The 26,989-nt window shown below is 43.3% G+C and overlaps 1 protein-coding gene across 1 annotated transcript in view; it reads left to right on the top strand.

The window, feature by feature from the left end:
• Positions 1 to 797: 797 nt before the first annotated feature.
• FRMD4B (FERM domain containing 4B) overlaps positions 798 to 26,989 on the top strand; it is a 293,986-nt gene continuing 267,794 nt past the window's right edge. The window contains exon 1 of the mRNA XM_082264943.1: positions 798 to 976. Within this exon, the coding sequence (XP_082121069.1) occupies positions 815 to 976 (162 nt within the window). The 5' untranslated portion in view covers positions 798 to 814. The remainder of the gene's footprint in view (positions 977 to 26,989) is intronic.

Raw genomic sequence — 26,989 nt, forward strand, 5'->3', positions numbered from 1 at the left:
CGGGGACCCCTGCCAAGCCTCACTTTCACCATAACTACCCAGGCTCCTTTCAAGTTTTCCCCTGTGGCCTATTATCAAGTGTTTACCGCCTGTGTGATTCATCTGCGACGCTGCAAGTGATCTCTTCATTAATACCATTACGTGACTTTTATCCCTGGACCAGATTGCTGTGCCTTGATGAAGCAAAGTAATCTTTGTCTTCTGTAAGACGATGCAGCAATAGAAGACAACCGCTCTGCCAATCTGTTTACCAAGGTGTCACCGGCAACAATACTTTCCCCCTTTTTTTTTTTACCGGTTGGATATATTTCATTGCATTTCCCTAACGACAAATTCAGTTTAACGCCGCTGTCTTCCAAAGGCGACATGTGATTCCAACTGTCATGATGTCATTACTTCCTGATGGGACGGGTGGAAGGATTGAAATTTTCGTCTTGAAAAAATAACTTTTTGTGATCTTTTTTCGTTCCCCTCGGATCTTTTTTTGGAAACGGCTTACGTTTTAATTAAACAACGTCACTTTTGCTACTGTAGCTTACCAGATTGCTGTAAGCTGCTTGTGAGGGACCTGGATGCTCCGGGTAAAAAGCTCAGCCGTTAGAATCGTTGGCCAGACTTCAAGCAGCAGTTGGACTCTGCCCAGGAAGCCTGCTGAAAGACAAGTTTGTTTAATTGACCCTAGCCGTTTTTTTCCTTTTTTTCCTGTTTCTTTTTTTTTTTGCTGTGCGTGGAATAAAGCTGCTGGATCATTTGCTGCCGGAGCCAGCTGTGCATCAGACGGGGACAGGTCCGTTGAATGAGAGTCTTGTGAACCATGGCTTCGGTGTTTATGTGCGGGGTGGAAGACATGCTGTGCAACGGGAGCCGCTTTGTGTGGAACTTGACCGTATCTACGCTGAGGAGGTGGTACACGCACAGGGCCAGGGCATGCCAGCTGGTGCTGAGGACTTGGTGCGGCCTCAGGGAGGTCTATCAGGTAAATAGGCTTAAAGGGGGGGGAGGAAAAAGTTGACTTTCAGTTCTTAGCGGTTAGAAGAGCACTCCGGCTAAAACGCTCCATTCACTCTCTGAACAGTTGCTTCAACTTAAAGCGTATCTATGGTCGCAATTTAAAACATTAATTTCCATATTGTATTTTAACTATTTCTAGCCTACTCCTATTAACCACTTGACCTTCCGAAGGTGTCCCCCCCCCCCCATGACCAGGGCATTTTTTGCTATTCGGCACTGTGCTACTTTAACTAGCAATTGCTCAGTCATGCAACAATGCACAGAGGCGTAACTAGAACCTTCAAGGCCCCAGTGCAAGAAACCATAAGGGCCCCCCGGACTGCTGACCGGGGCCCTTCCCTTCAAGCCTGGGGCTCTTTCCACTGATCCTGGGGCCCTTTACTCTCGTTGCGGGGCCCTTTATTACTGTCCTGCAGCGGAACCCTTTCACAAGTTCTGCAGTGGGCCCCCTTCCTGCCATCTTGGGGCCGTGGAATGCCAGGGTCCGGTTGCATGTGTGACCTTTGCGACCCTGGAAGTTCCTCCGCTGGTGTCAGTAGTTTTTATTTTTTGGTATTTTAATTGTATTATTTTTTATCATTTTGTCTTATTTTTTTACAATGTCACTGACTATGACTCTGTCCATTCAGAAAAGGAAGGAGCTGGTAAATTGCATATTTACCGACCCTTCCTGGTTCTCTATTGTAACGCATCCCCTGCAGCAGCCGGCAGGAGAGGGGAGGGAGCACAGTGGGGGGGGCACAGTAGAGGGGGGACCAGGGGAGCACACAGGTGCCCAGAGACAGCAGAACACAAGTGAACTGGATAGGAGGAGTGGCGGGGGGCAGCATAAAGAGGAACCAATCTCCTCCATTTTCCTCCTGCACCTACAGGACGAAAAAGAAGGACAGTGATTTCTCTACATGGTGCCCCCGCCGCCCCTCCTATCCAGGTGTACAGGGGAGCCGCACACGCCCCCTGGAGCATGGGGCCCGGTTGCAATTGCAACCCCTGAAGTTATGCCCCTGCAACAATGTATTAAAATGAAAAGTATTACAATTTTTTTCCACACAAATAGAGCTTTCTTTTGAATGATCCTCAAGTTTCTAAATTTACTTCCTTCCACGTTCACATTGGTCTGATTTGACATGTCAAATCGCATGTCAAATCAGAGCCAATTCCCGTCCGAATCGGTGTGATGCTGACTTTGCGGCACTGCGACAATTCCCAAAAGTAGTTTCTGCACTACTTTTGGTGACTTCAGGGGGCAATTTCAATAGACATCTGTGCAGGAACCCGCACAGATGTCTATGAAATCGCCCCCCGAAGCCGGACTGAAAATGGCGATTTGAAATTGTGCAAGTTCAGTTGAAGTCGCATCATTTCAAACCCCCCTCAGTGTGAACCTACAGTAACACATATTCACCTGTATACACACATATTCACCTGTATACACACATATTCACCTGTAACACATATTCACCTGTATACACACATATTCACCTGTAACACATATTCATTTTGGAGCCATAATACCACTTATCACAGCTACAGGTAAGTTTTCCTGCAGTTTCTCACATACACTATATTACCAAAAGTATTGGGACGCCTGCCTTTACACGCATGTGGCATCCCAGTCTTAGTCCTTAGGGTTCAATATTGAGTTGGCCTACACTTTGCAGCTATAACAGCTTCAACACTTCTGGGAAGGCTCTCCACAAGATTTAGGAGTGTCTATGGAAATGTTTTACCATTCTTGCAGAGCCACGTCATCAATTGACATGAAAGACTACAAGTCCTATCTTCCACCGCAGCAGAGGGACTCATAGTGTTTAATGGAGACAAGTGCAGTGAGGTCACCACACTGATAGTAGTGCGCGGATTTCAGTCACAATGCTATGCAGGCTTCAATTCAAAAAGTTAGGAAATTCACTTTTTTTCATTTTGCAGTATGGGTGCATTTGTTCATTTTTTTATTTACAAAAGATGGAATATGCCTTCAAATTTAAAAATGCCATACCCTTTGTGTCCCATATACCAGAACCTGTGCATTGAGGCTGCTGTAAGCTCTTTCTGGCACCCTCTCTCATCATCGGTCTCTAGCAATCCTTAGATAGCAAATATGAAAATTCAGAATGGAATCAGATGTTTGTAGGAAAAAACATTTTTACACATTTTGCCCACACACAAAGACGCTATCCCTGCTTTCTCAATTGGCTGGAACTACTTCTTTTTCCAAACATTTTAGTAAGTTTTAAAAAAAAATCTTTACAAAAACAAACAAATAAATTATACATAAAAAAAGGGAGTCCGATATCTATACTATAATTTTACCAACAGTATTGAGTAGGGATTGACCGATTATCGGCACCACCGATATATATTGGGGGCCGATCTGCACTTTCCCCGATATATCGGAGTCAGCCCCTGAGGTGACCAATATTGCCGATATTTTGGGAAACTGCTTGTACCGGAGTGATGCCTGCAGCTAGAGGCATCACCCCAGTATCGGCATCCATAGCCGACGTTTGGCTGTCTTGTAATGAAAACCGATGCGGCTGAGAAGCCGCTCGGCTGTCATTACAAGGAGCGGGAGAGGACGTCCCCCTCCGCCGCCTTCTGCGGCTCAGCTGGGTCTCCCGTCCCACCGGGAGACCCAGGCATCCTACCTGCACAGCCACCGAAGACCCGATCAAAGCCGCATTCGGCTCTGATCGGGTCTCCATGTAAAAACCTGGAAGTGATGTCATGACATCACTTCCGGGTACTCGGCGCCACATTAAAAAAACTGACAGCATTCAAAACAGCCAAACTTGGCATTTTGAATGCTTTTCAGTGCCGAGGAGGGGTTTGGGGTCTTTTAGACCCCCAGATCCCTCCACAAGGAGTACCTGGGGAAAAAAAAATTTTTTTTTTACATGTCCGAAAATATCAGCCGATACCGATATCTGATGACCAAAATATTGGTATCGGTATCGGCATTAAAAAAAACGATATCGGTCGATCACTAGTATTGAGTATCAATCATGTTATATTTTGCACCAATATTTAGAAAATATTATATTTATTAAAAACCTTTTTTAAGCAAATATAAAATGTTCACAGTAACTATTCCAGGACAGCCTTTCTCAACCAGGGTTTTGTGGAATTGTAGGATCCCTCTAGAGGTTCCAAGGAGTTCCTTGAGCAATGAGCAATTTATGCCTCTCAGATAAGTAATCATTGATGCCAATTATTTTTTTTTTTAGTTATCTTTAAGGGAGATTCTCTTCAGTAACCACCAATGTCAGAAGCATTATTATCAGTGACCATCACACTAATGTATCATTAGGTATAGATATATTCATTTTTAGCACGGTCCTCTAAGACTCCATTCACACTACCGCGACTTGTCAGGCGACTTGTCAGCCTGACAAGTCGCGGTCACTCGCGGTCCATGCAGTGCTACAGGACCCGTTCTAATAGGAGCGACACAAGTCGCTCCGACTTAGAAAAAGGGTCCTGTACTACTTCGGGGCGACCTGGAGGCGACTTGCATTGACTTCCATTATGTGAAGTCGTGGTGCACGGGACTTCACAGGTCGCCCCCGAAGTCGTGCAGAAGTCGTGCCGCTGCAGTGTAAATGCGGTCTAAAACAGGAAAGGTATTTTAAGGGCTACTCTGTGTTTAAAAGGTTAAGAGAGGTTGATCTCAGGATTGTGAGCTTTGACATTAGAGAGAGCAATAAAGAGCTTACAACAACCTCTCAGTACAGGTACTGCTAGATGGGATTGCATGAGGAAGAGCGAGGGGCACTTTAAAGAGATTCTGTCATTAAAAAAGATTTTGAAAATATAGACCTCCCTGCTGTAGCAAAGAGAAAAAGCCAGATGAAAGATTTTCACAAAACGACACTTTCAGCAATGTCAGATTTCTGGACCTAGATTGAATTATGATAGAAAGTTTCCCCTAAGCAGTCAGACAGAAATAAAACTTCTATTCAAAAATAAAAAAAATACTGGAATAGGCTTAAAAGAGAAGTTCGGCATTTTTTTTCTTATATAGTTACCTAGGTGGATGCTGCATCTGTCCCATCCACACCCCACCCTGGCTTTAAGTTGGTCGCTTGATCCTCACTGGAGCGCTGGGCTGTGGAGGGGGCAGAAGAGGATGGCTCAGGCTCTAAGTGGCTCGCTGAGTGGCTGAGCCAGGTGTCAGGTGCCAGTCCAGGGTGGTGGGCAGATCCCAACCATATTGTTGCGATCTTGCCGCAGCCTTGATCGGCTTCGTGACGTCAGCTGGCAGCTGGCTTCAGCCTACTGTCTGCTGAAAACAGGCAACAGGAGTGCAGAACGAACTGCACTCCTGTGATCCTCAGGGGAAGTACAGCCAAATGAGCTTTGGCTGTACTTCTCCTTAAATATACACCAGCCTTTCTCAACCTTTTTACCCCACAGGAGTCTCAGTTTTTAGTCTTAGGGAACCTTCACTAAAACCTATTGGTTATTAGTTAGCAGGAAGAATGCCCTCCTTACAGACAGCTGGAAAGATCATTGTTGTCATGCAGTTGGCTTTGTCAAATGGCGTTGGCCCTGGAACTATGCAGGCACCATTAGATGGGAGATCATTTAGCCTCTGAACCCCTAGCACACTCTGGAGGAACTCTGGGGTTCCATGGAACCCTGGTTGACAAAAGTTGGCATACAGAATATGGGCAAAAGTTTGTTGACACCTCACCAAAACCAAAACCAAGGGCCTTATTATGGAATTTCTTCTCACCTTCTTTGTGGCTATTAAGAGCCTCCACTCTTCTTTGAAGACTTTTTACAAGATTTTGGAGTGCGTCTGTGGGAATTTGTGTCCACTTAGCCAAAAAAGCATTTGTGAGGACAAGTACTGATGTTGGACAAGTAGACCAGGCTGAAATTCACCATTTCAGTTCATCCCCAAAGTGTTCAGTAAGGTTGAGGTCAGGGCTCTGTGTACCACGGTGTCACTTGAGTTCCTCCAGACCAAACTCGCCTAACTTTGTTTTCAAGGAGCTGGCTTTGTGCATAGGAGCACTGTCATGATGGAACAGAAAAGAACATTCTACAAACTGTTCTAACATAGTGGAAGCACACAATTCTCTTTCTCTGCTGTAGCATTAGGCTCCTTTCACACTATCCGTCCGTCGGACGGATTCCGTTTTTCTCAGCGGGGGATCGAGCCGCCGACCCCCCGCTGAGCAGGAAGATGACAGCTGTGTCTCCGCGCTGTGTGCGGAGACAGCTGTCAGTTCCCCATGCATCTCTATGGGGGAAATCGGATGGGAACGGACCGTCGGTCCGTTCTCATCCGATCCGCTGGACGGATGGAAAATAGGGTTTCCATCCGTCCAGATTTGACGGATCGGATGTCAACGGACATGTCTCCGCTGACATCCGATCCCCCATAGAGATGCATGGGGGGACCGTTCAGATCCGCCAAAAAAACGGACAGGCGGATCTGAACGGTCCGCCTGTGTAAAAGGGGCCTAAATGGTACATTTCAATGGAAACACCTGAACTCAACAATTTGGTTTAGGAATGTGGTGTTCAATAAGCTCAAATAGGTGTGATGGCCAGGTGTCCACATACGTTTAGCCATATATTGTAGTTATTCTCAGTACAAATGCAATTTCACATTGGGTCCTTCTTAAACACAGAGAATAACAAACCAGACTCAGTCCAGACTGCCTGTTATTCTCAGAATGAGATCTACCTATAGAGAAAGTAGCAGTTGGTCACAATTAACTAGACTTGTTCAAATGAGTGCCAGAGGTATACTGAAACGTCCATACGCACACAGGTAGCATATGCGGGTAGGTGCAGCTTGGTGCGGTGGCAGTAATGACAGATAACTTCAGATAACTCAAAACTTGTATTGCAGAGAATGTCCAATTACAATCAACCCCAGTGGGAGAGCGCCCTTCCAGCTAAACACTAACAGTTCTGTTCAGTGTAGAGATGTAGCGGGAAAAGATGCACCAACAGCATCTGCCTTGAGAGGGTGGCCGGCCTGGTTCTGAGCTCTGAGGAAGAGGCTTATGCCTCGAAACGCGTCAGCTGTCATCCTAATGAGACTATGGACATCTGTTTGGACTACTTCTGATACTCAAGTGCATGAGTTTGATGTGATTGACTTTCACCTACGTTTGTGAGTAGCCATTTTTATGTTTCAATTAATAAAGCCTATATTGAGGATAATGCGCTAGGTCGGTGCGCCCTTTTTCTTGTTTTTTTGTTTGCAGTATTGTTGGACTGCCCCAGTCCTTGAGGGCAGCAAGACCTAAGCCATCCGAGACGCCATTTATAGAGTCCAGTCGGAAAAGCAGTTGGGGAAGCCTGGTTTTTCTGAGCGCAGGAGAAAGGTGGTTCATTTACCACATTTTGTTTGGCCGGCCTGGTTCCAATGGGGAGACTTCTGTGCAGAATTGAGTGTCCCTAGCCTGTCCCTCCTTGTCAGGAAACTTTCCCTGCCGTTAATCACTTTCCCGAACAGATGGGTGCTCTTTCCCTACTCTGTCCCCTTTGCCAAAGTGCGCCAAAACCTGCAGGCAGGGACCTAAAAGGGTTCTGCTTACCCAGTATGGCTGCCAGGGGGTACCTGAATGCAGCATATCCAACCAAAATTCTGCATTCAGGGCCCAGGAAACCATTGAGAAACCATGTTTCACCTGACTTCCTCTCCAGGCTGCAATACCACCCTGGTTGAGCACCAACTGCAGTGGAGAAAGCAGACAGCACCTGCCTACACACAGACACGTTAATCCATTTGCTGAGGAATGTGTCAAAGCATATGTTGATATCAGAGAACATCGTGACAGTAGATAGTCACATTCAACTGGACTTGTTCGGTAATGCTGAAGAGGTTTTGTAGCTTCTCCAAGCCCCCGTCTCCAGTTCTAGTGAGTGTCAGTAAAATACCACAGCATTTATTATCAAACAGGTAGCACCAACACTGTGTTAGGCCCCGTTCACATTGCCACGATCCGACTTGGGGGGGGGGCGACCTCCGAGGTCGCGGTGCGAGCAGCGCGCCGCGACCTCGGAGCAGCCGCCACGGACTTCATAACATTGAAGTCTATGGCGGTCGCCCCAAAGAGGCTCCGGACCCTTTTTCTAAGTCGGAGCGACTTGTGTCGCTCCTATTAGAACGGGTCCGCAGCTTCCCTATGGAAGGCGACCTACGGCGACCTGTGAGGCGACCAGGTCGCCTCACAGGTCGCCTTAGTGTGAACGGGGACTAACAGTGTTGGTGCTACCTGTTTAAATATAAATATTATGGGTAATTTCCTAAAACTGGCCAGAGCAGCGCTGGCTGAGGCCATACACAGCCATAGCCACATAGGAAGCACTGGGTCAGTTTCGAGCAATAGCATGCTATGGGTGGATTTATGCAAGTCACAGGCTGTGTCATGTCCCTCCAGCCTGTAACTTAGAATTACAGGGAGGTGAAGCCTCTGTCAATCAAGATGTAATATTCCACCCCATTGTGTTTAGCTGTTAGTGGGCATGGAGGAGAAGGGAGGGAGTGGACATGTCCCACGTGTATGACTCTATAGTCAGATGGAATGCTCAGATATACTAGGGAAGAAATGCTCAGGGTAGAAAATACACTGTGCCAGTTGCAGTGTAGCTGCCAACACTGCTCTACAAAATCCCTAGCTGCAGTGCGGACTTGAACAGAAGGGGGAGATAGAGAGCAGCAGGATCAACCAGGTTTTTTGCAGAATACAGAAAACGAATCCCATAGTGACTGAGTATGAACAGGGTGTAATACAGTGATTGTGATAATGACTCTGTTCACTCTAGTCTGTGTCTTTTGGGTTATAATATAACACATTGGTGTCAGTGGAGCAGTGCACACTGCAGAGATGGCTGCAGGGGCGTCTTGTGCTGTGATTGCCAATACTGGATCTGTAATGAGTGGAAGCCTTTCACTGTCGCAGCAATGCAGCAGAAATCCTACGGTCAGTTTTCCCACTACAGTAGTGTGAAACAGCCCTTTGCACATCATTGTTTCTTATACATGATTAGTACCATGCCGTGACCGGACTCTACAAACAAAAAGACCATTTGTTAGGCAGTGCTAAAGAGGCGTACGCTACATTTAATTGCTTTTAGGTTACAGCTCGCACTTTGACAGCTGGAATTAATATAAATGAATGCAATTATTGAGGTCTCTTCAACTCTCATTCCTTATAATCATATAAGGCAATTATTCAGGCGATAGTCCGTTGCCTGTCCAGTTCCACGTTGCATTTAACAGATCATTTTTGAGCTGCCAATTAGGATGGAATGTACGCTTATTCCTTCAGATTCTTTTGGTGAGATAGAAGGTCGCATGTAGCCATTGGCTTACGGAATATAACTTTATGTAACAAATCCTCAGATCGTTCACATATATGCGATGCGAGAAACCTGCAAATCCACTGCGAGTTCCCGCATCGCATTCAACTCGCAGGCAGTTCACACTGCCATATGCGAATCGCTGGGGGTGTCAATACAAAGTTAATGACACCCTCAGATCAGTTTGCATATCGCAGTGCGAACTGTCAGTTCGAACATGAATGGGATCACATAGGTGTTAAAACCCATGCGATCCGATTCTGGTGCGGACCCAAAAAAGGATCCTGTGTGAGTTGTGACAGAATCCGATGCAAATTCAGCCATACAATATGTATGGTTGAATTGGCATCATACAGACATCGCATGTGACTTGCAGAGTAGTGTGCTGCAAATCACATGCGATGTCTGTCATCGCAATATGTGAACCAGGGCTTAAGCAATGATGTGGAAGTTTCAAATTTCAATATTTTATTGCATTCTGTTTTTATTCACAATTTGTACAGTGTCCCAACTTTTTTGGAATCGGGTTTGTAGAAACTAATGAAGAAAGGAGGTAAAAAGCCCAAAGCAGGAACAAATACATGTAGCTGCCATCTAGTGGCAAGATAAAGGTATACCACACAATGTAATTAAACAGTGGGAGGTATATGAGAACAATCTGTAGAAAATGTTTTAAAAGGATATTGAAAAATACATTGAGTGTATATTAAATATACAGCCCGGAGAGAAACCAAAGACAGGAACACCGCATAAAATAACATTGCGCTAAGTGATCTAGAACAAATAAATGTCCATAAAACATATAAAGTCCCAAATTGTGAACGTGAATAGTTGAAAAAAATGATGGTGTAAAACTCGATCAGCACACAAGCAATCCGAAGTCTCTTAGGTAATATGCTGCTTACCAGACAAGCAATTAAAAATTGCAGGATTCACATGCCAGGCTGACTTGATTGTGAAGATTCTGTGTTGGACACTCAATTTATGGTGTCCTAAATCATGAAAAAAAGAGAAATATCTCCATAGCGCAATAACGTAACAATAAGTGTTAAATGATAACCTTAGACAATTCCACCACATAGAAGGTGTGAATATCCGTCACCAGTTGTGAAACTGCTTACCAGAAAAATATATAGGAAAAACACAAATGACAATCTCAGTGTTAAGGGAGGAAGGAGAACCACCACCGATTGTATAGCCTCTTACCAGATGGAAAGTATATTCAGCAAAATAAGAAGAATCCTGAGTACACCCGAACGTCAACAGTGACACTCAATGACACTCTGAGCCCCTTACCAGACCGAAATATTCAGTTGCTCAGGATGTAGTCTTGCTCTATGCGCTCCCCCAGCGTTATACACACAGCAGACAATCTTAGGAACCAGGGTCAGGTGTAGGATAATGCCAGCAGATTGAGCCAAAACAATCCCGACAAAAGAAAAAGCGCCAATAGTGTAAAATCTTAATGGCTATTTTATTAAAAAAGAAATGCACTTACAATCACATGGAAGATTAAAAGCATGTAGGAGTGTAGAAGCCGCCGGCCGAACGGCAAGGCACATCCGCTTTCCCAAACGCTTCCGGGGATGACGTCAGCACGTCGTGACCTCACGACGTTTCGTCCAAGGAGACGTTTTGAAACGTCAAGGAGACGTTTTGATTTGTGTTTTTCCTATATATTTTTCTGGTAAGCAGTTTCACAACTGGTGACGGATATTCACACCTTCTATGTGGTGGAATTGTCTAAGGTTATCATTTAACACTTATTGTTACGTTATTACGCTATAGAGATATTTCTCTTTTTTTCATGATTTATGACACCATAAATTGAGTGTCCAACACAGAATCTTCACAATCAAGTCAGCCTGGCATGTGAATCCTGCAATTTTTAATTGCTTGTCTGGTAAGCATATTACCTAAGAGACTTCGGATTGCTTGTGTGCTGATCGAGTTTTACACCATCATTTTTTTCAACTATTCACGTTCACAATTTGGGACTTTATATGTTTTATGGACATTTATTTGTTCTAGATCACTTAGTGCGACTTATTTTATACATATTGATTTGAGGGTGTGGTCACACTTGAAGTTGCTGCTTCACTTATTCATATTTTTCACTTTTAGCGCAGTTATTATTCTTTTTCACTATAAAATAACATAAAATGACAAAAAAATTATAAAATCAAATGTACCTGTCTGTTTTTTTTTTTTTTAAGGGAAGTTCCCCTTTAATAACTGAAAAAGCAAGCAGAGTGTATAAGACCGGTGCTCAGTACACAATTTTCCTCCCGTGTTTGTCACAAAAACCGCCTATCCCATCTGAAATATTAGCGCTCATTTCCTTTGCTGGAGTCATTGCCAAACACTAACAGAAGCTTCAATTCAAACAACGCGGAGCTCCGAGTCACCGATCTGTGCCGAGGAGGAGAGCAATCTCCCTGTATTGTTCCAAACAGCGGATAAGTTATTCCTGGAGTCAGCCAGTAAAAACGACCGCATTAAACAATCAGCGTTCCCTGACCGGAAATCATCACATTGATTTTTCCTTCATATTGCAAAGTGTTTCTTCCGATAACATTTTCAGTGACAATTCAAACAAAATTAAGACTTTCCTAAATTAACATCGGCATGGGATTTCTAACCATCAGCTGAAGAATAGTTTTCCATTTCACTAAACTTTGTATCTACTTTTGTTAAAAAAAAAAAAGTTTGATGCTGGACTGCGATGTATTGCGTTTTATTACGCATTTTGGAGCATTTCCACTCGTCAGGCATAGGGCAGTCCATTCATTCGCCTGGGCTGCCCTATGCAAAACAAACACCCCAAATCTTTTTTTAGTGCATAGCATGCTTTTTTACCGCACATTTTGACGCATTTGTGGCACATTTGTCACGGGGGCAAAATGTGTTTCTGCTTCCAGCACTTGGGGTGTCCTTACAATGGCACTGCAAGCATGACACACATTTGCAATGCGTTGGCAATGGGTTTCTAATGTGTGCTGCAAAACGCGCCTTTTCTGTGGCTTTGTCGCACGTTCCAGAAACGCCCATGTGTGAATGCAGACATAAGCTGGCCATGCGTGGTTAGAAAATCATTCTTAAAAGCATTCAATACACTCGTTCTTTTTTCGTCCTCGCTCCGGACACCTTTAAAAAAATAAAATAATATGTTACCTTTCCATGTGGCCTTCCCAGGTTAAGCCTCTCCTGGGCAAGAAGACCCACTCTTGTGGGCTGTAAATCTCCCTCGATGGTGGGTTCCCCTTGGTGCTGGGGATTGAATGTCCACTGGGGACACCCATAACCATACAAAGCCTATCTACCGCTGGGGGAATAACCAAGATACACAAGTGCCCAACCATACCAAGATATAAAGTGTCTAAAATACTACCAGGCCCAAAATCTGAATGACCCACATGCTATACAGCTAAGGGGTCCATATAGTCTGGTAAGTGCGTCATCTATTGGGGGTGCACGTTCACTTTTTGCACGTATATCCACGGATTAACACCTTTCTGAAGCACAGAGCATGCTATTTATGGTTTCACTGGACACTTGCTGATTTGGATGTTTTTTTCGTTTTTTGGTTTTGCACATGTGTTGCACAGTATTATTTCATTATTCACTTGTTTAATTAATATATGTTTGGTGGGAGGATATATTTTCTCTTAACACCTTTAGCGATAAGACATTTATATGTATATTTATAGATTTGCACATTACTTTTTTGCGCTGTGTTTTGAGTTGTTTGTTACAATACACTCGATTGTTTGACTTTCGAAACATTAATGGACTAATTTCGATTATCGAAATGCAATGTTTTATGGTAAAAAACCGAACCATAATGCCGGATTTTTGGAGCATATTGATCGATTTTCTAAACATTAATGGAATTGATTGAAAACAGTTTGAAAAAATCTGCAGTGCATGCGTGTATTAAAATGTATCTCCCCATCATGTAATCAGTAAGCGAAAAATGTACAGTTTCTGTGTGTGTCAGGAAAGCACACAATTTTGCGCACATTCTGGCAAGCAGTAGTGTGAACCGAACCTGGAATGCGCAAGTATTGTATGGTAGTGCATTGCATTACAAAAAAGATTTGTATGATTTTTGGCACGTTAGGGTCCATTAGCAGCTCAGTTAAATTGAAGAAGATGTCCTAACGCAACACAAGGTAATGCGTGACATGACATGCATGAATGCGCTGAAAAGAGGAAAAGGCTCATTAACACTATTACGTTGCGGTAGCATAGTGTGGTGTTGCAGCAGAGAGCAATGCATGTTACATGCGTTGGTTTGATGCAGTGCCATTCAATCCTGCCTGCGACAATGTATGAATACAGTAAACACCCTCCATCGCGGGGGGTTACGTTCCGGACCCACCCGCGAAAAGTGAAAATCTGCAAAATAGAAAGACCCATACACTCTAGGCATGTTTTTATAACTGTCACTGTACTTTTAAAAGCATTTTAAGGTCTTTAAACACACTTTTAAAACAATAGAAACACATAAAAGATACTGAGAGACAGAGCAAGAGCAATGGAAAACACAAAAATATTTAATTAACAATGATTTAATTAGTAAAATAATATTAACCACTTAAGCCCCGGAAGATTTTACCCCCTTCCTGACCAGGGGGTATTTTGCGATTCGGCACTGCGTGACTTTAACGGACAATTGCGCGGTCGTGCGATGCTGTACCCAAACGAATTTGACGTCCTTTTTTTCCCACAAACAGAGCTTTCTTTTGGTGGTATTTGATCACCTGTGCGATTTTTTTATCATGCGCTATAAACAAAAAAAGAGCGACAATTTTGCAAAAATAACAATATTTTTCACATTTTTTTATATGAAATTCCCCCCAAAAAAATTTAAAAATCAAAATTTTTTTACATTTTTGGCCAATTTGTTTTCTGCTACCTATGTTTGGTAAAAAAAATCACAATAATCGTATTTTGATTGGTTTGCGCAAAAGTTATTGCGTTTACTAAGGGAAAGATTTTTGTCATTTTTTTTTTTAACGCGTAATGGCGGCGATCTGCAATTTTTTTGCGGTACTGCGACATTGCGGCAGACAGATCGGACCCTTGACTGACATTTTTGACACTTTTGGGGTTACCAGTGACATTACTACAGTAATCAGTGCTATACATATGCACTGTTACTGTAAAAATGACACTGGGAGGGAAGGGGTTAACTTTATTGGAGAGGAAGGGGTTAAGTGTGTCCCTAGGGGTGTGTTTCTAACTGTCATTGGATGTGGCTTGTGATGTAAAAGCACAGATCAACGGTCCTACATAGCAGGACCGAGTGATCTGTGCTTTTACACAGGGGAGAATGACAGGCGGCTTTGTTTACATTAGCCGCCTGCCTTTCTCCCACTCTACCCGACGTCGGGTACGAGCGGGGGCGGGAGCGCACCTCTGGCGGCGCGCGCTCGCCCCCTATTCGCTCCCAGGCTAGTGACGTACCAGTACGTCACTTTGCCTGGGAGGGGCTGACCGCCGCCGTATATAGTCGGGCGGCGGTCGGCAAGTGGTTAATAGGTCTTACAGAAAAAAAAACGCAATATACCGGGACCGCTAAAACTGAACCGATAAGTAACGGGGGTTTACTGTATACCAAATACCATGTACTATGTGCAGTGTGGTAAAAGAAATAGGGAATGCACCTTTTTTGGTGTGTTCTGGTGCACTGGTCAGCCCATTCAAATGAATGAGATGCCTTTACACAACGCACATTAACATGCGGCACAGCACATTAAAGCCTCATAACCATGTGAGTGGCCCAAAGGGCCCTGAAAAAAAGGTTGCAATGTTGTCTTTTAAAATGGGGATAGATAGACAAGTAAAAAAAGATTGAGGAAAAGCTTCATTGAGCCCAGCTTCAGTCCATTATAGTCTCTGGGAAGGTGATTATTATTATAATTTTTATAAAGTTGGGTTAGAGCCCCTGTCAGCTTTTTTTCATTGCACAACACAGCTTTATCATTAAACAGCCCAAAAGTATTAACAGTAATGCACTCACAAAGTAGTGTGATACTTACTGAGGACCTCCTGGATATGATGAAACGCGTAGAGATGGGAGTTCTGGTTGTGCCATCACCGCTATTTGGAGCACACATTGATTTCATAGAGGTACAGAGCAGTGGCACTTCTACAGTATTGTGTTGGCAGGTCATTCTCGGTGCCAGGAGGGCACCCCGCGTTGTGAGTTCATTACTCTTAATACTTTTGGGGTGTTTAATAATAAAGCTGGGTTGAGTTTTTATGCTTTCCTTGGTCGATTTCTTATAACTTCTACATATCAGATATAGGGTTCCCATGACATTCCGGAGGGGGATTCAACATAAGGAGACAGTGAATTATTTCTGGGTGTAGTCTGACCCTCTTATCAATATATGGGGTCATTATTTATTGGTGAGTGTGACCCCTGGTGGAGGAGTGTGGTTGCAGCACTTGGAAGATTGTTCTTTAGACACTTTATTGGACTGTATGTTATATTTGTATGTTGCACGTATTGAGCACTGGCAGCTCTTTTTTTTATTGCAAATACCCTTAGAAGGGTATAGGTCTATTCCTTATATTTATGATTTTTTTATTTGGATATATCAGTACAAAAAAGTGAAGTGTGCGCAACCTATGGCATTAGGGTGTGCACCCCAAAGCTCAAATACTTGTGCGTGCCTGTGTGTGCTCATGTATGTATATGTGTGTGTATATATATATATATATATATATATATATATATATATATATATATATATATATATATATTATATAATATATATTTAGAAACACTCATATACACATTCTTATAAATAAATGTAACATTTTTTAAATTGTATAAAAACATGGACAGTGTTAATAGGGCAGTGGTTGTAAAGCAATGGATGTGTCATTAGGGCAGAGGTTGGTGTTAGTAGGGCAGAGGTTGGTGTCAGTAGTTTTTTATTTTTATTATTTGATTTTTGTATTATTTTTTCCAAGTTTATTTTTTACATTTTTTTAAGAGCCTCGTTGGGGGGCTTCGGAGCAATATCAGCAGGGAGAATTTGCCCAGGCACACCCGGCACACCCCCTGTGCACAGCTAAGTCAGTACACTAAATTGTGTTTGAGTTCATAGAGTTATTTATTGCACATATCCCAGGACTTTTTGAATTTTAGGATTCTTTTTTTGCACATAATAGCACTTTATGTACCTATTTATTTAACCGATTAGTTTTTTACATAGCGGATATGGACAGCTCAAGAAACATTTTTTATTCCTCTCAAACCCCTCAGCCCTGCTGCAAGCAGTGGGTTGGCTCTTGGGAGGAGTCATGCAAATATCAGAATGCCTTGATGGATGGATGGATGGATGGATGAATGTGAGTCTAAAGGAGAGGGTGTTCCTAGGTACGATGCATTTTCTAGCAGACCGCCCCTAGGTAACCCCCACCTGTGATGCTGATCCTCCATGACAGAAAGAAATGAAATCCGGTGGGGACGGCCAGGGACAGTCCGGCTGCGGAGGAAAGAGCTATGATGATGCTAGATGTCCACCGGCCAGGAAATGAGGCGGGTTCTATCTGATTTGCTGCAGCTTCTAATGCATATTACGAGAAGCTCACAGTGTGCAGTGTAATTGATTTTAGTAGAGGGAGCAGCCTGTACAATTGTGTAATACCAGGGCTCTTTATCAGCAGGAACGCAGTTCGGGCACCTCCAGCATTAAATGTGTTTTATGTCAAGGAGTGCTGGAGTGTTCTGGGGGGTATATTGATTCTGGCTGCTGGGGGATCTATTCTCGCTGGTGGGGATCTATTTTTGCTGGTGGGTGGGGGGGGGGTCTTATGTGTGTGGGAAGTATCCACTGTTGAGGGAGAAGTCTATTGTTGTTGGCTGCTTGAGGATCAATCGATGCTGAATGCTGGGGATCCATTTTTGTGTGGGGGTCTATTGTTGCTGGTTGGGGTTTTAAGTTGCTAGGAAGGATCTACTGTTGAGGAAGAGGGCTATTGTTGCTGGCTGCTGGAGGATGTATTGATGCTGGCTTCTGGGAGATCTATTGTCACTGATGGGGATTTATTTTTGGGTGCAGGTCTTTTGTTGCTGGGAAGGATCTACTGTTTAGGAGGAGGGCTATTGTTGCTGGCTGCTGGAGGATCTATTGATGCTGGCTTCTGGGAGATCTACTGTCACTGGCGGGGGATCTATTTCCGTGTGGGGGTCTATTGTTGTTGGGTAGGTCTATTATTGATGGCGGGGGTCTTATGTTGCTGGGAAGGATCTGCTGTTGAGGGAGAGGTCTATTGTAGCTGGCTGCTGAAGGATGTATTGATGCTGGCTTCTAGGAGATCTATTGTCACTGGTGGGGATCTATTTTTGTGTGGAGGTCTATTGTTGCTGGTGGGGGTCTTTTGTTGCTGGAAAGGATCTACTGTTTAGCAGGAGATCTATTATTGCTGGCTGCTGGAGAATCTATTAATGCTGGCTGCTGGAGGATCTATTGATGCTTGCTGCTTGGAGATCTATTGTCGCTGGTGGGGATCTATTTATGTGTGGGGGTCTATTGTTGCTGGGTAGGTCTATTGTTGCTGGGGGGGGTCTTATGTTGCTGGGAAGAATCTACTGTTGAGGGATAGGTCTATTGATGCTGGCTGCTAGGAGATCCGTTGTTGCTGGTGGGGGTCTGCTGTTGCTGGGGTAGTGTTTTGTTGTGGGGGGTCCATTATTGCTAGGGGGCAGGTCTGTAGTTGTGTAGGGGATCTATTGTTGCTGAGGGGCGTCTACTGTTGCTGGGGCTTATCAAATTCCATACAAATTACTTAGTAGCACAAAATGATCCTTGGTTCTGTATTCTCTAAAAGGGGCGGTACTGGGCGGTGGGTAGAGGGTGGAGCCAAGGGACAGTGCTCAGAGGTGGGTAGGGGGTGGAGCCAAGGGACAGTGCTCAGAGGTGGGTAGGGGGTGGAGCCAAGGGACAGTGCTCAGTGGTGGGTAGGGGGTGGAGCCAAGGGACAGTGCTCAGTGGTGGGTAGGGGGTGGAGCCAAGGGACAGTGCTCAGAGGGGGGTAGGGGGTGGAGCCAAGGGACAGTGCTCAGAGGTGGGTAGGGGGTGGAGCCAAGGGACAGTGCTCAGTGGTGGGTAGGGGGTGGAGCCAAGGGACAGTGCTCAGTGGTGGGTAGGGGGTGGAGCCAAGGGACAGTGCTCAGAGGGGGTAGGGGGTGGAGCCAAGGGACAGTGCTCAGTGGTGGGTAGGGGGTGGAGCCAAGGGACAGTGCTCAGTGGTGGGTAGGGGGTGGAGCCAAGGGACAGTGCTCAGTGGTGGGTAGGGGGTGGAGCCAAGGGACAGTGCTCAGTGGTGGGTAGGGGGTGGAGCCAAGGGACAGTGCTCAGTGGTGGGTAGGGGGTGGAGCCAAGGGACAGTGCTCAGTGGTGTGTAGGGGGTGGAGCCAAGGGACAGTGCTCAGTGGTGGGTAGGGGGTGGAGCCAAGGGACAGTGCTCAGAGGTGGGTAGGGGGCAGAGATGAAGGGTGACTCAGAAGAGGGGAGTTCCTCTTCTATTCTCCGAGGAAAAAAAGCTATTTGCAAGGTTAAAATGTAATATAATGTGCAAGTAGGCCTGAGATCAGTGGAGTCTGGATCTGTCTGGAGTTTTGGGGGTCCTTTGTTGCTAGGGGCAGGTCTGTAGTTGTGTGGGGGATTTATTGTTGCTAAAGGGGGCGTTCATTGTTGCTGGGGTGGGGGCCTATCAAATTCCATACAAATTACTTAGTAGCACAATATGATCCTTGGTTCTGTATTCTCTAAAAGGGGTGGTACTGAGAGGTGGGTAGGGGTGGAGCCAAGGGACAGTGCTCAGAGGTGGGTGGGGGTGGAGCCAAGGGACAGTGCTACATAGTTACATAGTTAGTGAGGTTGAAAAAAGACATCGGTCCATCCAGTTCAACCTATGATGTGTGTGTGTGTTTGCTTTTAACCGTACATTGTATACCCCTGTATGTTGTGATCTCTAAGGTGCCCATCTAATAGTTTTTTGAAACTATCAATGCTCCCCGCTGATACGACTGCTTGTGGAAGAGAATTCCACATCCTTACCGCTCTTACAGTGAAGAACCCCTTACGTACTTTAAGGTTAAACCGCCTTTCCTCTAGTTTTAGTGAGTGGCCACGTGTCTTATTGTATTTCCTTTCCCTGAATAGGTTTTTCCATATGCTAGGGTCGCCAGTACAGTATTTGTACATTGATATCATATCCCCCCTCAATCGTCTCTTCTACAGAGAGAATAAGTTCAGTGCTTGTAGTCTTTCCTCATAGCTGATGTCCTCCATTCCCCTAATTATTTTTGTTGCCCTTCTCTGGACTCTCTCCAGTTCCAGCACATCCTTCCTGAGGTCCGGTGCCCAGAACTGGACAGCATACTCCAGATGTGGCCGGACCAGAGTCTTGTAGAGTGGGAGAATAATCTCTTTATTTCTGGAGTGAATCCCCTTTTTTATACATCCCAGTATTCTGTTGGCTTTGCTTGCAGCGGCTTGGCATTGCATGCCATTGCCGAGCCTGTTGTCTACCAGTACTCCCAAGTCCTTTTCCATCTTAGATTCACCCAGAGGTTCCCCCCCTAGTGAGTAGCTTGCTTTCTGGTTTCTGGCCCCCAAGTGCATTACTTTACATTTTTCAACATTAAACCTCATCTGCCATGTAGTTGCCCACCCCATTATTTTGTTCAGGTCCGCTTGCAAGGTTTCCACATCCTGCATAGAAGATATTGGCATGCTTAGTTTAGTATCATCCGCAAATACAGAGATTGTACTAGATATCCCCTCCTCTAAATCATTTATGAATAAATTAAACAGGATTGGTATCAGGACAGAACCCTGGGGGACCCCACTTTCCACACCCGCCCAATCCGAGTACTCCCCATTAATCACCACCCTCTGTACTCTCCCCTGGAGCCAGTTCTCTATCCAGGTACTCACCTTATGGTCCATACCTACCTTCCTTAGTTTGTACAGTAAGCGTTTGTGGGGAACGGTGTCAAAGGCCTTTGCAAAGTCCAGATACACCACATCCACAGGTTTACCTTTATCTAGGTGGCAGCTCACTTCATTGTAGAAGGTTAATAGATTGGTTTGGCAAGAACGATTTTTCATAAATCCATGCTGATTACTACTAATAATACCATTTTCATTACTAAAGTCTTGTATGTGGTCCCTTATCATCCCCTCCAAAATCTTGCAGACTACTGATGTTAGGCTGACCGGCCTATAGTTACCCGGGATACACCTCAGCCCCTTTTTAAATATTGGTACCACGTTGGCTTTTTTCCAATCAGCTGGCACCATACCCGTCTGTAAACTATCCTTAAAGATCAAGAATAATGCTCAGAGGTGGGTAGGGGGCAGAGATGAAGGGTGACTCAGAAGAGGGGAGTTCCTGCACCTATTCTCAGAGAAAAAAAAGGTTAAAATGTAATATAATGTGCAAGTAGGCCTGAGACCAGCGGAGTCTGGATCACAAGACTGGCTGAACAGAATTGAAAAATGTATTTGGCAGTGAGCATGGCGATTATATGTGCCTGGAGTTTGTCTGTAGAGTGCAATCTCCTTGGATTAGAAGTCCTTGCAGTCTCTATGTAGACACAGAGCACACACAGTTCCTCTCCCATATGTAACCATATACACTTCCATGGACATTGTGCAGAGTGTACGGCATACAAAGCTTTTGTTTCCAGCCCTGAAATCTGACGGATGTCATTTCCTTCAGACTGCCTGGTAACGGAAGGAGACGGAGTTCACTCCGCGTCTTCTACTTCCACTGTGCAGTATTTATAAGCAAGTGCTTATTACAGCGGCGTCCAGTGCTATGAGCCGCAGTCTGACCGCGCTTTCCACGACTCTGCGTCTGACCGGACGGTAAGTGACTTTCTTACATCCATCATATACACCGATGTTATTGGGTGTCAGGATTTTACTTACATTGTATCTAAACTCAATACTGAAAATGTCGTCTACTGCACCATAGTATATGGAAGCTGCATTCATTTACCAGGCGGTTTTTCTCTTTATTTTCACCCGGTGATCCCGCCAGTAACGCACTTTCTGTCCTAGCATGGAAATCCTCTCTTATTCCACTGTGGGGGATCAGCAGTGTCCTTCTTAGGACCGGTGTTCTATTAGAATAGCGCTACCTATCAGATTCTGCAACCAGAAGTGACATACGAACTAGAACAACTTACTGCGCATGCGCAATGCATTCCAACATGGCCGCTATGTGTCCCAATAGGTTTCCTAATGTGACAGAACAGGACATCTTCTTACTCCCATGCAAGTCTTGAATCTTACATTTATTTTAGCTGTAAACTCACTTTACATACTGAAATAGAATATTTCACCGCGACCGAGTGAAATAATCCATTTCACTAAATAATCTGTTTATCGCTGAGCAGTGCGGGTGTACCAAGATGGCTGTCGCCACCTTCTACCTGCAGGTTGCTCGCTATATTTACTAGAATGCAATAATACAAATGTAATACTGTGATTCAGTTTATAAGGTGAGTTCAGTGCCTTTTTGATGCATTTTTGATGTGTTTCAGTGCATTCCAGTGCGTTTTTGATGCGTTCCAGTACAGTCCAGTGCAGGAAAAATTCAGCATGTTCTACTTTTTTTGTAGAACTGGAATGCCCTGGAACTGATCTCACTGGTGTGAACTACGCCATTGGAAACCTTTTAATGCAGAAAAAAAAACGCACTGGACTGCATGTGGCGTGAACTGGCCCTTAAGGTTAAGAAACAAAGAGGGAGAAAAATGCTGGACCACCCTAAAAACGCATCAAAAATGCGCTGGAATGCATCAAAATGTGTCAAAAACGCACATGCAGAAAAGCATCTGGCACGCATCCGGACTGCGTTTCTATGGTGTGAAGTGGAACTTATACTACTCATGATACTGGAATGCACATTGAGGGCCAGTTCACACCATAGATGTACCATGGATGCATTCCAGATACTTCTCTGCATGCGTGTTTTTGATGCTTTGCAGGGCGTTTTTGATACATTTTTGGTGCGTTTTTGATGTGTTGCACGGCGTTTTTGATGCATTTTTGGTGCGTTTTTGATGCATTTTTGGTGAGTTTTTGATGTGTTGCACGGCGTTTTTGATGCATTTTTGGTGCGTTTTTGATGTGTTGCACGGCGTTTTTGATGCATTTTTGGTGCGTTTTTGATGCATTTTTGGTGCGTTTTTGATGTGGTGCAGTGTGTTTCCCCCCCCCCCCTCTTTTTTATCAACCTTAAACAAGGACATGTGTGTTCCAGTGTGTTTTTGGTGTGTTTAGTTGTGTTCCGGTGTGGTTTTGATGCGTTTTTCTGTGTTCCAGTACAGTCCAGAAAAAATGCAGCTTGTTCTACTTTTTTTTCTGGAACTGACCGCACTGGTGTGAACTATGCCATTGAAAACCTAATACCCTACTATCCATGCGTTTTTTATGCAGAAAGAAAATGCACAGGACTGCAAGTGGTGTGAACTGGCCGTAATGCACACTTGCAGCGCTGGGCAATGCAACTCATACACTTAGCACTGCAGCTCACCACAATGTATGGGAACACACTGCCATGCTTTGTGGTGCATCAGAAAAAAATGCTGCATGTTTGATTTTTGTTCCTGTGCCTAACACAACGTCTGTTACCATCTGACACATCGGATATTAACGCATGTGTGATAACGCAATACACAAGGACAGGCCCTTTAATTCTCCCCCCCCATCTCCTTGGTGAAGTGGCGAGTTTATTTACTCTGTCACCTGTTTCATTAGACAGCTATTGTTTGCTATAGTCAATGAGATGGATTTTGGCAGGCGGCAGCTTCCAGCAAGGGTGCGGATCAAAGAGTCTTTAGCAGGACTTGGTAATGAGCTCCTGGGGTGAGAGGAATGGTGCCAAGTCTGCTGGAGGATTAACAAAAAGAGCCAATGACCCTCCTGGAGACATACAGAACGCCGGCTGCCGGCCTCCCCGCAGGGCTCATCATTACTTAAAGATGAAAATCTCCTTTTATAAATGTTTATAGGCCAAGGACACATTTATAATTCCTTCTACCTGCAGCAGAATCCCCATTTGTTATCTTTATTTCCACTTTTTCCAATTCTTCAATTTGCTGGTTCTGGCCCGGCTCCCCTTGTGAAGTGCTATAGATTGCACTGGCTGATCAGTTAATAGTAAAAGGAAAACCAATGCATTACCAATGAAGCAGATGTGAAAAAAGAAATAAAACCAAATCCCTAAATGTATCCGAGTAAATACCCGTATTAAAGCAGCCAATGATAGCGTCACAACATACCGATAAATGAATAGTAAGGCCTCATGCACACCGCACTTTATAAAAATGCCAGTAGCTTTGTAGTGAGTTCTTCAGCTTTTTTGCATAAGCGTTTTTCAGCGTTTTTTGGCGTTTTTAGCTAAAAATCACCTCTCTGCTATTTTAGTAACTCCCACTTACCCACAATGCAATGCTTGCCAGAATTGCATCACATGTGAACACCCATGCGATAAGATTTAGGAGCGAGGAAAAAAGGGTCCTACAACATCTTGGTGCAAATGTGGACCCTTTTTTCACCACATCAAAATTGCATCGCATGGGTGTGAACACCCATGTGATGCGATTCTGTCCAGCTCACTGCTTTTTGAAATCTGTTTCGGGGTGTCGTTCATCTAACATTAAGCCCCCATTCACATCGGGCAGATTTGACATGTCAAATGGCATGCCAAATCAGAGCCTATTGCCGGCAACGTCACTGTCCAAATTGGTGCAACCCTGCTTTGCGGCACTACTCCGATTCCCAAAAGTAGTTTCTGCACTACTTTTTGCGACCTCAGGGCGATTTTAACCACTTTAAGGCCGGAAGGATTTGCCCCCTTCCCGACCAGGCCCTATTTTGCGATTCGGCACTGCATTCTTTAACTAACAATTGTGCGGTCGTGCGACACTGTACCCAAATACAATTGACGTCCTTTTTTCCCCACAAATAGAGCTTTCTTTTGGTGGTATTTGTTCACCTGTGCGATTTTTATTTTTTTGCGCTATAAACAAAAAAAGAGTGACAATTTTTGAAAAAAAAAAAAAACTAAATTTTTTACATTCTGCTATATGAAATTCTCAAAAAAAAAATGTAAAAATCAAACTTTTTTAACATTTTTGTCCAATTTGTTTTATGCTACATATTTTTGGTAATAAAAAAAATCGCCATAAGCGTATTTTGATTGGTTTGCGCAAAAGTTATTGCGTCTACTAACTACGGTAAAGATTTATGTAATTTTCATTGTTTTTTTTTTTACTAGTAATGATGGCGATCTGCGATTTTTTGCGGGACTGCGACATTGCGGTGGACAGATCAGACCCCTAACTGACATTTTTGAGACTTTTGGGGGGCCAGTGACATTACTACAGTAATCAGTGCTAAAAATATGCGCTGTGACTGTAATAATGACACTGGCAGGGAAGGGGTTAACCCTATGGGTGATCAAGGGGTTAAATGTGAGCCTAGGGGAGTGATTCTAACTGTGGGGGGGCGTGGCTTGTGAAATGATCACAGAGACCTGTGATCCTATATAGAAGGATCACATGAGCTCTTTGATCATTTCAGAGAGAAGAACAGTCAGCTGTGTTTACAACAGCCGACCGTCCTTCTCTCTTAGCGGGGAGCAATCGCGGGTGTCAGGCGGCATTCTGAGCCGTCTGACCCATGCATCGGCTTCCCTGCTGCTGAGTGGGGGCAGGAGCGTGCCTACGGCTGCGCACGCTTGCCCCCTAGCTTCCCGCGCGCGACCGACGTAGGTCTACGTTGATTTGCGCAGGAGAGCCACCCTGCTGCAGTAAAAAGGCGGCGGGTGGTCGGGAAGTGGTTAATAAACATGTGTATGAACCCATACAGATGTCTGTCAACTCGCACTGACACGTAAGTTTAAATTCATGCGTGTTCAATTAAATGATTTCAAACCCGCTTTCGAACCTCTGCCGTTGCCGGCAATAGGCTCCGATTTGACATGCGATTCGACATGACAAATGGCATGCCAAGTCGGCACAAGGTCAATGGGTGCTTCATGTTCCATGAACGATACCCCAAAACAGATTGCAGAATGCGCTTGCCAGAATCGCATGGGTGTTCACACCCATGGAGAAAAAAAGGGTCCTACAACATTTTGGTGCAAATGTGATGCAATTTGAGCCATACAAAATATATGGCTCAAGTTGCATCGCACAGACAACACATGTGATGTGCACAGGAATGCGGTGCGTTCATGCTGGGGATAACATGCTGGGGAGTTTATTGGCTGCAGAAAAAAATGGCTTCAGACGTTTTTTTTCTGCAGCCAATAGAAAAACAATAGAATAGAATAAAATGGAATATAATCATCTTCCAAAATTCTGATTTTGCATAGAATAAATTTGAATTCAAATAGAATGGATTAGAATAGAATCGAAAAAAGAATATAATAGAAATAATATAACTTTCTACCGAAATTTAAATTTCAAATAGAATAAATTAGAAATTAAATAGAATAGAAAATAAATAAATAAAATAGAATAGAAGAGGATAGAATAGAAAAAACAATAGAATTGAATAAAATAGAAAGAATATAACCGTCTAAACTCAAATAGAGAAAGTTCAAATTCGAATAGAACAGATTAGAATAGAGTAGAATAGAATAGAAAAAAAAAATAGAATATAACCATCTTCCGAAATTCAAATTTTGTATAGAATAAATTTGAATTCAAATAGAATGGATTAGAATAGAATAGAAAAAAGAATATAATAGAACTAATATAACTTCCTACCGAAATTCAAATTTCAAATAGAATAAATTAGAGATAAAATAGAATAGAAAATAAATAAATAAATAAAATAGAATAGAAGAGGATAGAATAGAAAAAACAATAGAATTGAATAAAATAGAAAGAATATAACTGTCTAAACTCAAATAGAAAAAGTTCAAATTCGAATAGAACAGATTAGAATAGAGTAGAATAGAATAGAAAAAAAATAATAGAATATAACCATCTTCCGAAATTCAGATTTTGCATAGAATAAATTTGAATTCAAATAGAATAGATTAGAATAAAACAGAAAAAAGAATATAATAGAAATAATATAACTTTCTACCAAAATTCAAATTTCAAATAGAATAAATTAGAAATAAAATAGAATAGAAAATAAATAAATAAAATAGAATAGAAGAGGATAGAATAGAAAAAACAATAGAATTGAATAAAATAGAAAGAATATAACCATCTAAACTCAAAAAGAGAAAGTTCAAATTCGAATAGAACAGATTAGAATAGAGTAGAATAGAATAGAAAAAAAAATAATAGAATATAACCATCTTCCGAAATTCAGATTTTGCATAGAATAAATTTGAATTTAAATAGAATAGATTAGAATAGAATAGAAAAAAGAATATAATAGAAATAATATAACTTTCTACCGAAATTCAAATTTCAAATAGAATAAATTAGAAATAAAATAGAATAAAAAATAAATAAATAAAATAGAATAGAAGAGGATAGAATAGAAAAAAACAATAGAATTAAATAAAATAGAAAGAATATAACCGTCTAAACTCAAATAGAAAAAGTTCAAATTCGAATAGAACAGATTAGAAT

The sequence above is a fragment of the Pelophylax lessonae genome, assembly GCF_965119305.1.
Source record: "Pelophylax lessonae genome assembly, chromosome: 8".
In the NCBI taxonomy this organism is placed as follows: domain Eukaryota; kingdom Metazoa; phylum Chordata; class Amphibia; order Anura; family Ranidae; genus Pelophylax; species Pelophylax lessonae.